Consider the following 19,473-nt stretch of genomic DNA (forward strand, 5'->3'; position numbering starts at 1 on the left):
AGTTGTTTATTCGCACTCTGGTAGTCTGAATCTATGGATTTCACTGGTAATCATAACAGCGCTCATACTTCGCAAACCCAATCAAACACACAATCAGACAGTGGTTGACTTTCTTTCGTTTGGCTATACTCTGCTCAGCTCGTATAGCCCCTTTTGTCTGCAGGAAAAGTTTATTTCTAGATGTGACGAGGATTCCACTGGCAGAGACATCACGTACACTATGCACGCATTCACAAATCAACTTGTGATTCATTCAGAAATCAACTTAGAATGTTTTCAACAATGTTCAAAAACTGACAGGGACACGTTTCGAAGTCATACGAATAATCGATAGACCAACGCGCGCTGGATGCTAGGCGCTTTTTGAAACAAGGTTTTTTCCTCAAGAATATGAATTTGCCCCCTCCACTCCTAGATCCAGGGCTGCTGCGCGAATCTCGCAGCTTGTGACGTCATGTTCATCTGAGGCTATTTGTTGTTACGAAGCATTGCATAGTCTCCCTAAAGTCTTTGATTCATTTTGCTATTGGCAGACGCTTGTATGAGCACTGTGTTTTGTTGCTTTACATGGCGCATTTCCTTTGCAATTTAAGTTTTATTTTAGTTTTTTCTCTCGTTCATGTTTTACTGCTGCAGTATTATTCTGCAGTAGCAGGATACAGTATTATCCTTTGTTAGAGTATTGGTTCTTACCAGTCAAAATTGCAAAAAATTCACTGAGAACAAAAACAATGAAAAATTCCCGGAATTCAATAAAATTCCGGGGTTTTTCCTGGTTTTCTCCCGGATGAAAAAACTCCCGGATTTTTACCCGGATCTCCCGGTTGTCCTGGGCCGTAGACACCCTGGTATTATGAAAGTATAAATTCGAATTCCACCAAACACCGCATGTTACTTTCCGAAGCATTGAAATCAAAATTTGCGATGCGCTTTTGTAAGCCAGTCATAACTCATGTCACGTGATTTCGCCAGCCGGTAACAGTGGATGATCCGAGCTTAGGACACGCGCTGTGGTCAGCCAATAGCAACATCACTGTTAAGTAGTGCGAACACACAAACGGGAAAAGTTAATGGTTTACATTAATATACATAGAGTTGCTACAAGAAAAGCAAAGCTTTCACATATAACATTTGTCACCAAGGTTAATACGCTGCAAGAGAAGCTAAGCTTTCACATATAATGTTGGTCTTTTATGCGCGTATTACACTTTAAGATATATCAAACAAACGTGGCATTAAAATTTCAATAACGACATAAATGTCTGATCTTCTGGGCTCGAAATTCATCTAAATGGCTCGTCATCAAAGAGTTGATTTTTAAATCAGAGTTAAACGCTCTCTGATTTAAGAAATTCATCGTGCATTCTCGCTCATAGTTCAACTTGCGTAAAAGGAAATTTACTTTGAACATAACATTTTTTCAAATCATCAGTCGTAATATTTTCCCACGACCTGTTAGAAATAGGTTCGTTTCAGCAGTTGCCAGAGAGCACCAGATAACTGGTGCCACCACGCATGCTCAGCTACGATGACATAGGAGGCACGTATGTTCATACGTGTTAAAAGAGCATACATTATGTCATAAAAGAAACAAGACATCAGAGGGTATTCCAAGAGCATCGGAATTTCGTGACCCATACTGAAATGTGCACATTTAAAGTGCATATTCAAAGTGCACATTGTATGTCCAGATTCCCAGTGCAGTAGGCCTCAATGTGGTTTTTGAGATGTAAATTTTCTTGGAGTACCAGTACTGTCTTATCTCATGTTTGGTTCTTTATTATGGCATAATGCCATACGGACTGTAAGATGAAAACGTGCACTCAAAATGTAGAGAACAGTTGAAACTAGCCAATAGTGTGGAACTGTTTCAAATATATTGACTGCCTAAGCGGAAAAGATTAATAAAAGAAAATTCATTTTAAACCGACAAAAATAATTTCACTGTTCTGCAAAGGAATTAATGCTTGACTGTCAGAAAGATGGAAATAAAATTTGAAACATTTTAGCCTTTCGTAATTATGTGAATGTATTTTGATTCACTTGACATCTCACGGCCACAGAAAACAGTTTTGGTTTAATTTGACACGAGAGCTATAAACGAAGAGGAAACAGCGAAACCACTAAATATAAACAAGGGTCACGTGAAGACTACCCACTTTCCCACTATAACTCATAATGATCTGCGTATCAGCCCCGGATCTATGATATTTCCGAACCGGGGCAATACTAGATAGTGCCCCCCCCCCCCCTCATTTCTCACGCGTTTGAGATAGGACATAAAAAAAAAGGGTGCCAAAGTGCAGTGCCATGCCTCTTCACACAGCATTCTTCTATCGCACGTCACTGTATTTCGCTCCGTGGAATTGAAACGTGTATATTTGTAATGGATGCCATAAACTATATTCAGGACAGTGGAAATTAAAATGTCCTGGGGTGGCTCTCCTGCTTCCAGTCGGCCAGTTTGACATCCTGACCCTCTCTCTGTCTGTTTGTTTGCCCTTTTCTTTCTTTCTTTCTTTCTTTTTTTTTTAAAAAAAGAACTCTTCAGAAAATTTGCACTCTTTATTCCCTATGAGCTAACAATTTGCTGCTTTGTGTGACATAAAATTAAATATAGGGTACATAAAACCAGTCAAGACAAGCAAGACAGCACATATTTCTTCACTCCTTAGCTCCTAAAATTTCTTTTTCTCTAATCTTGATACAGCTTTACATAGTGTGCTTTCCTTTCTGCGAAAGACTATTACTTCATCAAACGTTTTGCTAAATGAAAAATCGAAATGTCGTTATCTAATACAAGAAAAGCTGTTAATACAAATAGGACCCAAGATTGGTGTGGTTTCTCAATCGATTACATCTATTTTGTCACTGTCTACTGTATACAACAAAATAGGCCTTTCTAATACATCAGCTATTGTAACAAACACCAAATAAATGAGACTGATTTGGTACAAATGGTCATTTTTATAACACAACAGAATATAATTCACAAAGTACCAATATCGAATGCCTATTAGGCCTACTACAAGCTTGACATTAGGAAATAGTTTCACGATTCATTCATTCGCTCCAGTTTCTCAAGCGTGATATCGAAAAGTAGTACAGTAGTATTAAATTTTTATACAAATCTGGAATCATCATATTCTTCCATAATTGGTGTGATGTTCCCATTTCTTATTCTCCCTCATTCTAACAAACAGTCTTTTCATCACTAATTCTGTAACTATTCCTGCCAATGTCAAAGCTTATTCGCCGGTTAACTCCACTTACTCTGCCAGAATCATCAGTTTAGTTATCCCGCGATTATTCTCCAGTTAGGCGTTGTTACCTGTTCGTTCAACACGTTTTCCGCACTACTTCAGAATAGAATTTAAAGCGGCTTCTAGCCAGGGACAGTACAATTGGCCATTACTAGTCAGCGATCTGGCCAAAAATTTTCTGTCAAAATTTCATTTTCTTAGATACGCCGTGAAGATAATACATAATCTTTCTTACCTGTTATTCCTGTTAGTCATTTATTTCCACTCTGGCATTCTGAATCTATGGATTTTGCTGGTAATTAAAACAACGCTCGTCATTCGCAAACCCAATCAACCACATAATGATACAGCACTCGGCATTCATCCGTTTAGCTTTACTCCACTCAGCTCGTATAGCCCCTCTTGTCTACAGGAAAGTTTATTTCTAGATGTGACGAGGATTCCCCTGACAGAGACGTCACGTACACTACGCACGCATTCACAAATCAACTTATGATTCATTCAGAAATCAACTTAGAATGTGTTCAAAAATCGAAAGGGATGCACTTCAAAGTCATATGAATAATCATAGATCAACGTGCGGTGGATGCTAGGCGCTTTGCGAAACAAGGTTTTCCCTCCTAGATCCGAGCCTGCTGCGCATAATGAATCTGGCAGCTTGGGCGCGCCGTTTAAATTTTTCCCGGTAGCATCTAGCAACTTGCTGCGACTATTTACACAGCCAACAGCCACACTTCTGTAGCCAAAAGCGGGAGCAGGTACTACTCAACCGCACATGCGCATGATCCCTGTTGTAACTGTTGAAACGAATCTAATGTATACAGTTGTGAAGTCACGCTCATCGGAGGCATTTTGTTGTTAAGAAGCATTGCATAGTCTTCCGAACACCTTGACACATTTTGCTGTTGGCAGACACTTGTATGAGCACTGTTTTTGTGTTGTATATGGCGCATTTCCTTTGCAATTAGTTTTATTTTCATTTTTTCTCTCGTTCATGTTCTATTGCAGCAATATTATTCTGCAGTAGCGGGATACAATAACATCCTTAGTTAGAGTATCGGTTCTTACCAGTCAAAATTACAAAAATTTAACTGAAAACAAAAACAATGAAAAATTCCCGGAATTTGAAAAATTCCCGGGTTTTTCCCAATTTTCTCCTAGACGAAAAAATTCCCGGGTTTTTCCCGGATCTCTCGGGTCGTATACACCCTGACAAATAAATACCATCTGTCACGTGATATTTGTGTGCGCTCATATTTTCTAAATGAAAGGAATTTTAATAATATCATTTCATATATTCAATTATAATAATACACCTAACGTACAACTGTGATCTTTACGATTTACTTGACCAAACATGAAATGCCACATGTCTTGCTAATGGAATAAAGCTATTTAACATGCAAATGCTTAAGCTGCTACATTTGGTTACTACCTTAGTTCCATTCAATAATAAATTTGTTGGATCTAAAACAAAAACCCTGTATCAGTGTTCTGTAGTATATATATTAACAGTGGGGAATCTAATTGCTTCAATACAAACCTGACGGCTCTGGGTAAAAAGCAATACTCGATGCCCCTGTTTCTTCCAAATTTTCAGAAGTGATTCAATGACAATCATTTTACCAGATTTCTTCCAGTGACCATATCTTTGCTCTTCTGGCACATCTTCTTCATTTTCCTGAAACAATGTAGTATTTTTTTAAATATCTGCAAAATATGAACATTAAATATGAAGAACCTTACACACTGTGGACTGCATACTACATGGTGAGTTTCAGATTCCTTCAACATGCGCTAAATAGAAATGTAAAGTATGGAAAATATCAACTTAAAGGGCAGTGAAAACTGTAAGCCAGAAATAACAAAATGTACATGACAAAAAACAAGACTATTCTAGAGATGAACAGAAACACATGAAAGCAGTATTTTGTAGATCCACTACAAGCTGAAATTGACTTAATATGATTCATAGTGATATTCGATGTGACCATCTACTATTTACCACGATTTCTCTCTCTCTCTTTTTAACATATCTGAATATCACAGAAAAATACAGAATCACATTCTCCAAAGTGACTTGAGAATGGCAGATCACCACCTCGAAAAAGAAATTGTACGGTACAACTATTCCATACAAATAAATATTGAAGTTAAGACAACACAACCCATAATTACAGTTGGTGTTCGGGGAAGAGACAACAACAGCCAGTGTAGAAGACAACATAAGTACACCAGTCTAACACCACAATGCTTTGCTAGGTGTAGTCTCACGGGAGCTGGTAACTCATAACCTTTCTCCAACCGCTTCGCTGACTGATCCATTCAATGATTGGGGAGGGGTGGTAGGGGGGCAGTCAGCTTAATGTGGATTTCGATGACTGATTTAGTTGTATTGTACAGGTGCTGCAGGTCCAATGGTTGGACTCCAGGTAGTGAGCAGAAGTAAGACCACTGCATACAGCTCCTGAAGATAATGACTTGGTCAATCATTAAAATATTGTGTGCTAAAACTGAATCATGAACTATATTGGAAATCTGAAAACATATCATCAATTAATTACACTTAGAAAACTTCAGATTATGATTGATTTAGGTTTTCCATGATTCCCTTGGGGAACAAAATTTTTTCTTCGAAACAGCTGCAGCCAATACTTTCTTCAGTTCCTACTAGAATTTGCCACCCGCAAAAGGCAAAGGTATCCAGGTTGAGTCTCGATTTGGAACACAGTTTTAATCTGCCAGGAAGTTTCCAACTAGAATCATGGTTCTAACTGCCTCATTCCCAATTACACACTAAATTCCAATATAAAAGTAAGTTGTGAAGAACTTTGGCCATCAAAGGTATTCCAATAAACCAAACACTGCTAATTTTCTGTACATAAGATATGAAAGCAGAATATGTGTCAAATTACTGATCACACTAATGAAAAAATGTTAAAAGCTGACCTGTTACAGGTTATATATCCACTTCAAGGTTAACAATCACCCAGAAAGCTATTGTTTCTATCATAAGAAACACTCTTGTTAACAAATGAAAATGTCACCAAAACAAAGGGCAAAACACTGATCTTCAACAGAAACAACATTTGAAACAAATTACACTGTTTAAACAGTTCTGTGATTCAACTGTCATTTCTATGTTATTACAGGGGACAATTTTAAATCACTAGTATAAAATAGTTACCGCAACACAACAATTACGACAAATAAGTGCTACATTTTCTAACACTTACACCAAGACTCTAATTCTGATCACTTTTCACTGACAGCTAGTTTATTTTAAACTGTTTCCTGAATTTACTCCACTTTTGTCTTCACCCTGGAAATGAGAAACTGGCATTACACAATCTCTTATACAATAGTTCAGAAAGTTAATGCTTGATCGCTGTCTTTTAGCATTTCCCTCTAACAAAATTATTGACAACGGAATATCTAGATTGGTTTACTCGTAACTGGATGAAAACTGTGATTAACAATATACTAATAAAAGCATAAAATGATAGATTTTACGCTGGACAAAAACATACTGTTTTCAATGTCAGGGAGCACAAAATTATAAGTTAATAATTTTATTGCCTAATGACAAGCATGCATACAATGCAAACACACAAGTCATAAGAAAACAATCTGGAGTATTGCATTTTAAGATTACTGATCTCCACTCAGGTAGGAAACTTGTTTTTAGTCAAACAACTCACACAGAAGTATTGCTCATCGGTGGCCCAAGTTATCATCGTCAAACTTCACTGAACTCTGTGAACCCTGTAGTGAGATGAGCCCCTCATGGCACTTCTCCCAAGTGCTTCTAACACTGATTGATGGTCAATTTGAGTCCGTATTGGGATAAAATTAAATAAAAAGAGTTAACTGGTGTGTGTTTTGGGGACACCTGCAACAACTGGCGGTGGTTGTATCTACTGGTTGAGAAGTTTGTTGTCAGGCATATTTTCATTCATTCATACTGTATCCTACGGGCACTACACATTTTCAGTTTTGAGGCTCATATACTTCTCATTTTTCCATTTAAATGTCTGTATTATGTTACAATGTATCAACAAGGGAACAATCCAGAAGGATTTAGTGTAGAGATTATTCGTAGATAGCTCTTCAAACAGATAATTTGTACGGTAATATAAAATCTTAATACAATCTAATGTAAGAAGTAAGATGCATACTGCTGAGCTAATTCACTAGCTTATTATGTGACACAGCATGCAATTTATTATTTCAAGATATAAAGAGTGATTAAGAATCAAAATTCTTACTGTAGGCTTCCAGGGATTGTAGGGAGAATTGGTAAGTGAAGTTTTGATAAGGAACTCATGTCCAGAAATGTACCATATGGATGTAGAATCAGTTTTGAGGATCAGTCCACTTTTAAATCTCCCGCTTCATGGTATGTACACTATGTACACAGAGGACACAATGAGCTCTGTGCTGTGTGCTGCAGGGGCACATGGCATGGGCAATGTTTCAAGTACTTGTCTTTGGGTTCTCGTCTGTGTGGTGAAGAGCTTTCTCTTTAAACTTAAGAGTGCAGTGTGCCTGTGGAAAACCACAGCCAATCCTTCTGGTTTAAAACATATCAGTTTCTCACTGCTGTTGTACTCAGACAAAGTTTTTCTGTGATATCATAACTACAACAGGAATTGACAACAGCTCCCTTTTCTCAGCTCGTGTGCATACTGTGAAGTGGGAGATTAGAAAGTGATCCGATCTTCAAACTTATTTTATATCCAAATGGTAAATTTCCAGACATGGATTCCTTATCAAAATCATTAATCTATTAAATCCCCTCTATGACCTCTACAAGTCTGCAATAGGTATTTTGAATCACTCTGTATAAATCTATTCCGGACATTATGTTTGTTTCATCCAAATTGCATTAACGGCAGCTGGAGCAAACATCTGATAAAAGAAGGCAGTCAACTTTTAGCTGAAAAGACCCTCAAAGCCACCCCTTTGTTTAAATTTATTATTTTTTTTTGCTGCAGGCTTCATTAATAAAATTATTTTTTCTGATCTGCCCAACTCTGCAGAATCTTTTCTCTTTGTATGTTAATCTATAACACAATGTGTAAAAAAAGAAAGATACAACTGAAATGCTTAAGGATGGTCCTAATTCAACATATACCACACCAAGTATCAACTTTTTGGCTAAGCTGTTAGTGAAAGAATCCCAGTAACTTACACCTCTGAAAAGTTTAGGTCCTCCAGAGTACAAATCTGGATGGTTGCAGATTTTACGGAGATTTATAAGGCCGAGGAAAACTTTGGTATAGCCTTGAAGTATGCGTTCCACTTCCCCAGAGTCCAAATAACCTTTGTAATATTGACGCTGTTCATCAGTAAGCCGACAGAAAAGAACATGTTCAGTTTTTTGAGGCAAGCGGATGTGTGCCTTCACATCACTTTTCATGCGTCGTAGAAGATATGGTGAAATGGTGTCTCGCAATACTGTTGCACAGCGGTACGCAGTTGCAACCTGAAAAATAACAAAGATTGCTTAGGCATGCTTTTGCTTCCCACTGTCTAGTCAAAAACTACACAGTTACATTTGTGTGAGTGAGTGTTTGTGTGAATATTGTCTACTTTTGACAAAGGCCTTGTTGGTCAAAAGCTATCTTTCCGAGAGTCTTTCTGTTGTGCCTTTCTGTGACTCAGCATATACATTATATGGTGAGTAGCGACTATCCTTTTCATTGTATTGTTACATTCTATTCTTGATTTTCCATTGCTTGACAGCTAAAAAGATGGAAGATTAAGAATTCACAACCAGTTGACAACAAGGTCACTAGTGTCATGACCATAGGCTTACATTGCACAAGGCCTGGGGAAGGAACTGGGAAAGTTAGGTTTAAAAAACCATACCAGCATTCACATTCACTGATTCTGGAAAACCTAAAATTGGATGGCTCAATGGCAATCTGAACTATGCTCCTGAACACGAGACATTGTGCTGACAGTGAAGACATACTAGAAATGTTTAGTAGTAAAAACAAGTCAATCAGAAAACTAAGCCTTGACATTGGTTGCCCACTGAAAATGCGAGCAATATGAGAGCTGTGGCTCAAGTGTCATGTTAAGACATTAAAATATTCTAATTAAAACCATGACAATATACTTTTCACTATCCTGAATTGTGAACAGTCAATAGGTGACATACATTTGTCTTATGATTAAAAACATTCATTTTAGGTATTTGATCAAACGTAATCCAGATGTAGTATCAATATTTGAACACATTACATATATGTATTGCATGGTTTGCTTGTGTTCATATCACAGGCACAGCTGCAAAATTTATTAATTAATTGTAAATTGATTTGCTATGTGCAAGAGTAATATGTGGGTTGGAGGCATTTTGGTGTTAGATGCATTTGATTTTCTACTACAGGAACTGTAGTGCTTCACTTTGAAGCACTATGTTTTGATGGGACTACATTGTCTTGAGGCTGAGTCCATTCTTGTTTTCATTTCAAAGCCTATAATTTTTTGTACAATTTTTCTTTATTTTGATATTCACTTGTAGCCTTTCCCTAGCATTCATAGTGGTGTTGTATGTTGTTTTGTTTAAATATTATTTGTTTATGTTTCAACATTAGGCACCCTTTGTTTTGTCTGATTTGGCATGTGATTCTGTTGTCCTGTAATTTACTCATGGTATATGTTTACAGATGATGTGTAACGTCCTAAATGAGTTGTACTACTTACAGTTCTGAGAACGGCCAATAAGACAAAATCTACCAAACTGCAGATGGGTTCCCCATAACTGCACTTCCACAATGAAAAGGTAACATGAAACTATAACATCTGTATTAACACTGCATTATTCTGGGATGGGAGGTAGTATTTCTGCAGTAATTTGAAATATGGGTTATTATATGAATCCAATTGCAGTTCTTCTAGATGAGGCTTAATTTATGGGAAGAGGTACCTCTTTTGTTATTTAATAAAAAAAAAGAAAAAGAGAGAAAACTTATCATGATAATCTGTTTGTAGCACCACACATCAATGGATCAAACACAGAATGACTATGACACATGTTACACAAGACCTGCAGATATAGAATGTAAGAGCTGACAAGTGCACATTTCTGTATGCTCAGGATAAATTCAGATCTATATGCAATTTATCATTCCAAATAAATGTAAATTAACATCGTTCTAGACAATATATGCATTCATTAAAGAGCAATGACAAAAAATAATTATTTATTTATGAGATTCAAATTTAATGTTTGTCCCAAACTGACTGCAAAGCACTAGTATTTGGCAAAAGCAACCACTGACTGTAAAACATGGAGATATTCATCACATACCTGTACCTCTGAAGCATTCGCATATCCACCTTGTGTAATTGGAACAGCTAACTGTGCAAGAAACACTGGAAGAGTGCCTAATTTACCAGGAAACACAAAATCAAAGAGAGACCACAATTCTTTCAAACTATTTTGCATTGGTGACCCAGACAAAATAATACGATGAGGTGTACGGAACATTTTTACTGCAAGTGTAACCTGAAAAGAAAATGTTCTTTAGCTTGCTAAAAAGGAACCACATATAATTCTGTAGGTTTCATCCTGAAATTGTGTGGAAATGAAATTATACAGGTTACCTGTGCATCAGGGTTTCTAATTTTGTGGCCTTCATCAAGTATTACATAGTGCCAGTTCTTGGCTGTCAGGGCATCCTTGTGCTGTACAACACCAACATATGATGTAACAAGTATTCCCTTATTGGAATTTATTATACCAATCAGTGACTCCCTTCGTCCTGCAAAATCAGTGAACAGAGTCAGCTTTAGAGTTACTATCAAATACTTCCAATGGGAACAAATAAATTGTTAAGATGCAAAACAGAAGTATATTATTAAAAGTACACTAAGTCCATTATTTACAAAAGATTGAAAATGGAAACCATACTGCACCAGATGTGAAACTTATAGAGAGGGAGATTGCTATAATCTTGTACATAATACTTGGATATACATCACAGCATCGAGCTACCAGTGCACTACACTTTGAAATTTCTGGCAGCACCATCTGCACGGACCAACCACCAGAGGCTGCCTGTGGTGGGCCACATTATGACAATTGGTGGAGAGTGTGCTGTTCACTTCCATGTGCTCTGTCTATTGGTTGTTCCTTCAGTTCTTCTGGCTATGGAGGCAGTGCTCAAATCTCACCTCAAACAACAGCAGGATCTTACTATTGTTATCATTAACTTGTTGGCCACAATAGCTTTGCAGGCTCCCATGCTGTTGTCACACCCACTGACCTTTCCCCATTATGATGATGTGGCTGAAGACAGGGAAGCTTATGAGAAGCGGCTTTGGCAACAATCCCTCACCTCTGGTGTCACTGATGCAAACAGGTGTGAGACCTTGTTCCTTTCTTATATTTCCCTTCGTACCTACCAATTGCTGTGCCAGTTATCCCCTCTCTCCAGGAACCTATGTTGCTTTCATTTTGACGAAATGATTTGGCTGTTGTCAAGTCATCATTGTAAATGCATGCATGTCATTGCTGCACATTTCGGGTTCTATCATTTTCTTAAACAGCCTCACCAGTCCTACCGGGATTCGACGCCCAAACTCCAAGGCCTCAGTCACAAAGGTCGGTTTGTCAGTTAGTTCCTGACAAGGAGTTGCATCAAACACGCACTACAGTGACAGAATCCATCTTTGGCTGAAGTGTTAAATGTTGCTCAATCTTTCGAGGTGTCTTGAGCTGCAAGTGATCAGATTGAGGCTTGGTGTGATATCACTGCAGTGGCTCCTGTTCCTGGTCATCGGCCGTAAGTCAGTTCTCGAGGAGAGGATGGTGTAGCAGCCGTCCAACCACAGCCTCTGTGCCATGCTGGACAGCATCACACCAAGCAACATAATGACCACAGCAACAGCAGCACTCTGCACTCTCGTCTTACCTATGCATTTCGTGCAACATGACACACGGCTGTGCGCCTAGGTGCATGGCTACTTGCAATGATTAAAGGAAGAAAGGGCATATAGCATCTGTGTGTTATTTACAGTCCCCTCCTATGGACATGGATGTTAATATCGAGGTGTGAGTGATGGACAAAGTACTTAGGCTAAAAGTGGACATGGGTGCTGCCATAACTTGACTGAAGTCACAAACTCATGTGAATTTGGGATCTCCAGCATCGTTTCCTATTACTTGATGTTTGTTGAGTTACAACAAGCAGTACATTCCACTTTTGGGGCAATTTATGGCTCCCTTTATGTATAAAGCTGTGGTTCATTCCTTGACGTTTTTGGTAGTGGATGATGCTGACACCGCAAATTTGTTCAGTCTGTATGCTTTCAATGATTTTAGTTTTTCCATTTCAGATATGGTGCACCTCGTTTCTCACCAATCCCTCACCATCACTTAACATTCTCTGTGTTCCAAGTTTTGTCTCTTTTCTCAGATGGGTTAGGTTTGCCACTAATTGTGCAGCCCACGTTACCCTGAAGCCTATGGCGCAGCTACATATTATTATTATTATTATTATTATTATCATTATTATTATTTTTTTTTGCATGCCCTATTCCAGTGGTTTCCCATGATCAAGTGGAAGCTAAACTGGACAGATTGATGTTAGATGAATAAGACTGGCTAGTGTTCGATGCCAAGGTAGCCCCTGAAGGGCCGGCAACCAATATTACACCACAGAGGACAAGGTTGTCTATGCCCAAGGCGTACCAACAGCACCATGGTAAACACCGGCTATTTACATACAAGATAATGGAAACAAACATTCCGAGCACTACTTCCTGCAGGGGGAGCTCGAGCCACGGCCTGCAGGGAGTATCACTACGCCGAAACCTGATTGACTGGAGACAGCTATTTAGGGGCCAGAACCAGCCTCGAAGTTCAGTTCACACCGGATGCTGACCTCGTGTACTGCGACCGTGGAAGATTATATCTTCGTCTCTGAATTGGACTTTTACTACTGTGTGTGTGTGTGTGTGTGTGTGTGTGTGTGTGTGTGTGTTACCACAAACCTTTGTGGAAAATCAGAAGTGAACTTTTGTTTGCCCCAATTAGGAGACTAGTACTGGCATAGTTATTGTTACCTTTCATTTGTTGTTCAGTCATCAACCTTTTGAACTTACATCAATAAAAGTTGTGTTTGTTAAAAATTGCGAATTGTCCATCACAACACAAGTGGCAACGAGTTGGTGCCTGTGTGTGTCTGCCTCATGGTGGAAGTTGTACTACAGCAGCTGGTCCAAAGTGTGGATGACTTAATACAAGGTTTTCAACAGTTTTTGCAAGAACTCTCAGGATACACAGGAACATTTATTTACGGGACTCTTGCAAAACCGCCCGGTTCTGCCGCCCCCGCTGTTTCCCGCTTTCAACGAGGATGCTGAACACTGGGAAACATATGAGACGCGGCTCCAGAAGCATTTTCAAATCCAGCAGGTTGTCCAATTATAAGCAAGCGATCGCCATCTTTGGTCAGTTCACGGTTTCCGTCATGTATAAATCGGTTGCCAGGAAGTTACCACCCTTGTGGTCAACAATGCGGCAACGGTGGATCTCTTCGGGTTGGCTGCCTTCAGGACCTTTGGCTTTGACATAGACAACAATTTTCATCTGGTGTCTTTCCAGGTTCTGTTCCTGGTAGTTGATGTGGTGTCACCGCCAGACACCACACTTGCTAGGTGGTAGCTTTAAATCGGCCGCGGTCCATTAGTACATGTCGGACCCGCGTGTCGCCACTGTCAGTAATTGCAGACCGAGCGCCACCACACGGCAGGTCTAGAGAGACGTACGAGCACTCGCCCCAGTTGTACGACGACTTTGCTAGCGACTACACTGACGAAGCCTTTCTCTCATTTGCCGAGAGATAGTTAGACTAGCCTTCAGCTAAGTCCATGGCTACGACCTAGCAAGGCACCATTAACCATTTCTATAGAGAGTCTCACTTGTATCATCAAGAATGCTGTATACAAATGATGGATTAAAGTTAAGTATAACCGCAGCTACGTACTTTTCTTTATAGCATTCATAACGTATCCTGTTTCAGACCTCACGCCCGTCTACGTTAGATTATAGCGTGCATTTCGACCTCCTCTATCTACAAGGTGTTGGCACATTTGCCAACACATCAGTTGATACCTTGTGCATGGAATTCCAGGACCTCTTCTCGCCGGGCGTCGACTGTGCTCAAGATTTTCATGCTTCGCTCCAGCTGAAACCGTTTGCCCGTCCGAAGTATTTCTGAGCCTGGCAGGATCCCCAGGCCCTCCAGCAGCCTCTTCAATAAGAAATGGACCTTCTCACCATAGAGGGAGTCGTCACTCCGGTCCGTTACAATTCGTGGGTGACACCCTTGGTCGTCCTCAAGAGACCAGATGGGAGTCTTCGAGTTTGTGGTGACTTCAAGGCTACGCTTAACCCTCAGCTACAGGTTGAAGACTATCCCCTCCCGCGCCCTGAGGACCTGTTCTCCAAGCTCGCAGGTGAACAATTTTTTTTGAATATCGATCTTGCCATGGCCTACCTCGAAATACCTTTAGATGAGCCTTCTACTCACTTGGCCATTGTCAACACACCATTTGGGCTGTTCCAGTTGAATCGCCTCAAGTATGGCATCGCTAGTGCACCGGCCATCTTTCAGCGTTACTTGGAACAGCTCATGCGGGATGTGCCTGGTTGTATAAACTACCTCGACGACATCGTCGTCACCGGCCGTACCGCGGATGAACACCTCAGTCATCTATGACAATTTTTCCTGCGCCTGCGGACCTAAAATCCAACCTTGCTAAATGCTCCTTTTTTTAACATGCTATCTCCTACCTGGGTCACATCATCTCCCGCAATGGCATATCGCCTACCTCCTCCCGCACCGCTGCTATAAGGACCGTTACTCATCCGCGCGACGTCCACCAATTGCGGTCTTACCTGGGTAAAATTGCTTACTATCGGAAGTTCATTCCCTCCACCGCCCACAATACAGCGCCCCTCCATCACCTATGCCGAAAGAACGTGCTTTTTCATTGGTCCCCAGCTTGTGAATAAGCTTTCCAAACCTTAAAGAGGAGGTTGCACTCTGCGGCCAGTCTCATGCCATATAACCCCTCTCTTCCTCTCCTCTTGGCTACGGCTGTCCTTTCGCACCGTCTACTGGATGGATCGGGATGCCCGGTGGCGTACATACTTAATTCCCTTACAGAGGCCCAATGCAAATATTCTTAAATTGAGAAGGAGGCCCTTACCATCGTGTTTGCCTGTAACAAATTCCTCCCGTACCTTTACAGTAAGCGTTTTCGCTTAATCACTAACCAGAAGCCCCTCATGGCCTTATTTTCCCCATCAGACCCGTTACCCACAAAGACTTCCCATGACCTGCAGCGATGGGCCCTATTCCTTTCATGTTTTAGGTACACCATCTATTTCCGGCTCACCTCCCAGCATGCCTACGCCGAAGCCTTGTCTCAGCTCCCCTCTGGCCAGGATTCGGCATTCGATTCATCGGACCTCCTAATTTTTCAGGTTGAGGACAACATACAGGATGCGTTAGCTACATTCCCAGTCACAGCTGAGAGGGTGGCCACAGCGACGACTGCAGATCCGCTCCTCCACCTGGTGTGCCACTACGTTCTCTGCAGCTGGCCGACGCTTCCTCCGCCTTGCGCCCAGGCTGACCTCTGATTCTTCTTCTTCTCCACCCGCCATCATCTGGTGGCCATCAACAGGGTACTCCTCCGTGCAGAAAATGACGCCACTCCAGCAGTCATTGTACCAACTTCCCTGCGGTCCTGCATTCTCCACGTCTTACATCAAAGTCACTGGGGTATTGCCCAGATGAAAACCCTCGCACATCGCCATGTCTTCTAGGTAGGCATGACAGTGAATGTGGAGCACATGGTTCGTGGTTGTCAGCGGTGCACCCTGCCCTTCACACACCGCCCCAGTCCTTCCAATCCTGGTCGGCCACTTTCCTCCCATGGGAATGCATCCATGTGGATTATGCGGGACCCTTCCTCGGTGCTTACTGGTTACTCGTCACAGGTGCTTACTCCCACTTCCCTTTCATTATCCGATGCTCTTCTATCACCACAGAGAATACCACCATGGCCCTCTCAAAAATATTTTCCACTGAAGGCCTTCTCGTCACCTTGGTATCAGACAAAGTCCCGCAATTCACAGTCAAGAGTTCGCCAAATTCTGTCACGATAATGGTATCAACCACGTTTTACCACTCCTTTCCATCTCCAATCCAATGGAGAGGCGGAGCACCTTGTTCACACTTTTAAAACTCAGATGAAGAAGCACATGGAGGGCCGTTCTGTGGAAGAAGCTCTTATGTTATTTCTCAGTACCTACAGGGCCACGCCGGTGGGTGACAAGAGTCCAGCCGAACTGCTCTGTGGTCACCCCACTGCACCTCCTCCTGCCACAGGTTGGACCTCCCACCCTGCCAGGCGCTTCCCGGTATTCATCCGGCTCCAAGGTGTGGGCTTGCAGTTTCGCGCTCTGGCCCAGCTGGCTTCTGGGGTTCATTATATGGCCCCGTGGTCGACAACTGTTCGACGTATGCCTGGGCGACAGGTTGGTTTCGCGTCACCGCAACCAACTGCGTCCTCGTTTCCTCGCAGCCAGCAACGCCGGCTCCTCTCTCTCTCCATTGCCGGTGCCTTCCTTGGGGCCTATGTTGATGCCCTCTCCTCAGTTGGTGAAAGATCTTCCCGGAGATAGCCAGCAGACGCTGGTTGCTAGCCCTGCGCTGCCGCATACTCTGGGCCCAGGAGAGCTCCGGGACCTTCCCCTGAACCCACTTCCTGGCCGCTCTTCGGCGCCCCTGTTGGACGATGCGGACGTCCCCATGCTGCTTGCCCAGCCCGACGTCACCTCGCAACCACCACCGCTGCGGCATTCCAGCCGCCTCGTGCCGAAAGCGGCGACCTACTCTCCGGCGACCGGGTCCCGGCATCTCCTTCAGGAGGATTTAGCTGCAGATCAGCTTACAGCACCGGGCTATATTGGTACTCTCTCCCCTGTGGTCGCCCGTGCCACACCAGCTTTTCCAAGGGGAGAGAGGTGTTCGCAGCCAAGGCAGTCCCTGAGGGATGGCAACCCATATTACACCATAGAGGACAAGGTTGTCTATGCCCAAGGCGTACCAAAAGCACCATGGTAAACACCGGCTATTTACATACAAGATAATGGAAACAAACATTCTGAGCACTACTTCCTGCAGGGGGAGCTTGAGCCATGGCCTGCAGTGAAGTATCACTACGCCAGTTATGATTGACTGGAGACAGCTATTTAGGGGCTAGAATCATCCCCGAAGTTCAGTTCACGCCGGATGCTGACCTCGTGTACTGTGACCATGGAAGATTACGTCTTCCTCTCTGAATTGGACTGTTACTAGTGTGTGTGTGTGTGTGTGTGTGTGTGTGTTTGTGTGTTAGTTACCACGAACCTTTATGGAAAATCAGAAGTGAACTTTTGTTTGCCTCAATTAGGAGACTTGTACTGGCTTAGTTATTGTTACCTTTTGTTTGTTGTTCAATCATCAATCTAGTGAACTTACATCAATAAAAGTTGTGTTTGTGAAAAGTTGCGAATTGTCAGTCACAACAGTTAGCTTCCCCTCTGCGGAAACTTAAGTTTCACTTAAAACTCAATCTGGCACTGAAACTTATCCTTTGCCCCGTCTTGACAAGTTATTGGTTAAATTCACTGAGGGTCAGATTCTCTTCAAAATGATTTATGTGAAGCCTGTTTACAAGGTTCTGTTGAAGATTCTACATGACTTCTTGTGCTTAACAAGCCCTGTACCAATATCAGTGTCTCTCGTTCAATGTGGCTAGTGCATCGAGAATTTTTCAGCATTTTTGTAGTGTGTGTTCTGGGGTGCATGAACTATCTCAATGACATCATTGTGATGGATGCATCCATGGAAGAGCATTTACGTAACTTACACCTTTCTCATGGTCTTACATAAGGAAGGGTTGAAATGTAACTTGGCAAGTCACATTTCTTTCATCATCCATTGCGCATTTGGGGTTTGAGGTTTATCAGGGTGGTGTTAAGCCTTTACATCATCATGTCGCCACAGTCACGACTCTGCCTCACCCTAAATGCGTCAAATAATTCAAGCATTTTTAGGTAATGGGTTCCTTTTAAGATACACCAGTAAAATGTTCCAGTAAAATTATAAATGACATAAATGTCTGGTCTTCTGGGTTCAAAAGTCTTTGAAGTGGCTGGCTCTCAAAGTGTTAAGCTTTAAATGAGAATCAAATTCTCCGCTATTTAAGAAATTAAAACCATGTTCACACACATAACATAATTCATCTTGCATAAAATGAAATTTATTCTGAAAGTAACACTTTTCAAACCACCATTCACAATATTTTCCCACAATCTGTTAGAATTTATTTCAGCAGTTGTCAGAGAGCGCCAGGGAACGGCGTTACTGTGCATGCGCAGCTACGATGATGTATGAAGCCCATAGGTTCATATGTATATAACATTATGTCTTATGTTAGGTCATAAATAAAAAAGGACATCAGAGGATACTCCAAGAGCATCAGCATTTTGTAAACCATACTAAAATGAGTAACTCGTCTTACAGTGAATGTTCATATATCCAGATTCACAAAGTAGCAGGCCGCAACCTGATATTAAGCTTTTCAGTATGGTTTTCGGGATACAAATTTTCTTGGCGTGCTGGTACAGTATTATCTCATGTTTGGTTCTTTATTATGACGTAACGCAATACATGCCAGAAGATAAAAACGTGCATTTGAAGTTCAGCAAACAGTGTTTCAAATAAACTGAATGCCTCTGCAAAAAAGATTACTAAAAGCCAAATTTCTTCACCAAACTGACAAAAATAACTTCATTGTTCTGCAAGGCAATTAATGCCTGACAGCCACAAACCTGGAAATAAAATAAAATCAGCAAACTGAAACTAGTAACACATTTCAGCCTTCCACAATTGTGTGAATGTATTTTAACAGACGTGATAGCTCCCAGCCACAGAAATCCGTTTTCTTTTCGTTTGACATGAGACTTGTATACAAAGAGGAAACAGCAAAATCACTAAATTTAAACACGGGCCATTTGGAGACTCTCACCCCCTCCACACACTACTGGAGACTCTCCATCCCCCTCCCACCACTACAGCTCAATTCAAGCTGCTCTGCACATGCACGAATCTGCCATCTTGGGTATGACAGA

At 41.3% G+C, this 19,473-nt stretch overlaps 1 protein-coding gene across 2 annotated transcripts in view; it reads right to left on the reverse strand.

The window, feature by feature from the left end:
- Positions 1-19,473, reverse strand: part of LOC126163161 (DNA excision repair protein ERCC-6-like) — a 145,286-nt gene that overhangs the window by 56,000 nt on the left and 69,813 nt on the right. For both annotated transcript variants that reach the window (XM_049920099.1, XM_049920100.1), the window contains exons 10-13: positions 10,884-11,041; positions 10,588-10,785; positions 8,458-8,751; positions 4,807-4,944 (exon numbers count right to left, since the gene is read on the reverse strand). In XM_049920099.1, the coding sequence (XP_049776056.1) occupies positions 4,807-4,944; positions 8,458-8,751; positions 10,588-10,785; positions 10,884-11,041 (788 nt within the window). The remainder of the gene's footprint in view (positions 1-4,806; positions 4,945-8,457; positions 8,752-10,587; positions 10,786-10,883; positions 11,042-19,473) is intronic.

Source organism: Schistocerca cancellata, chromosome 2, assembly GCF_023864275.1.
Source record: "Schistocerca cancellata isolate TAMUIC-IGC-003103 chromosome 2, iqSchCanc2.1, whole genome shotgun sequence".
Taxonomy (NCBI): Eukaryota; Metazoa; Arthropoda; class Insecta; order Orthoptera; family Acrididae; genus Schistocerca; species Schistocerca cancellata.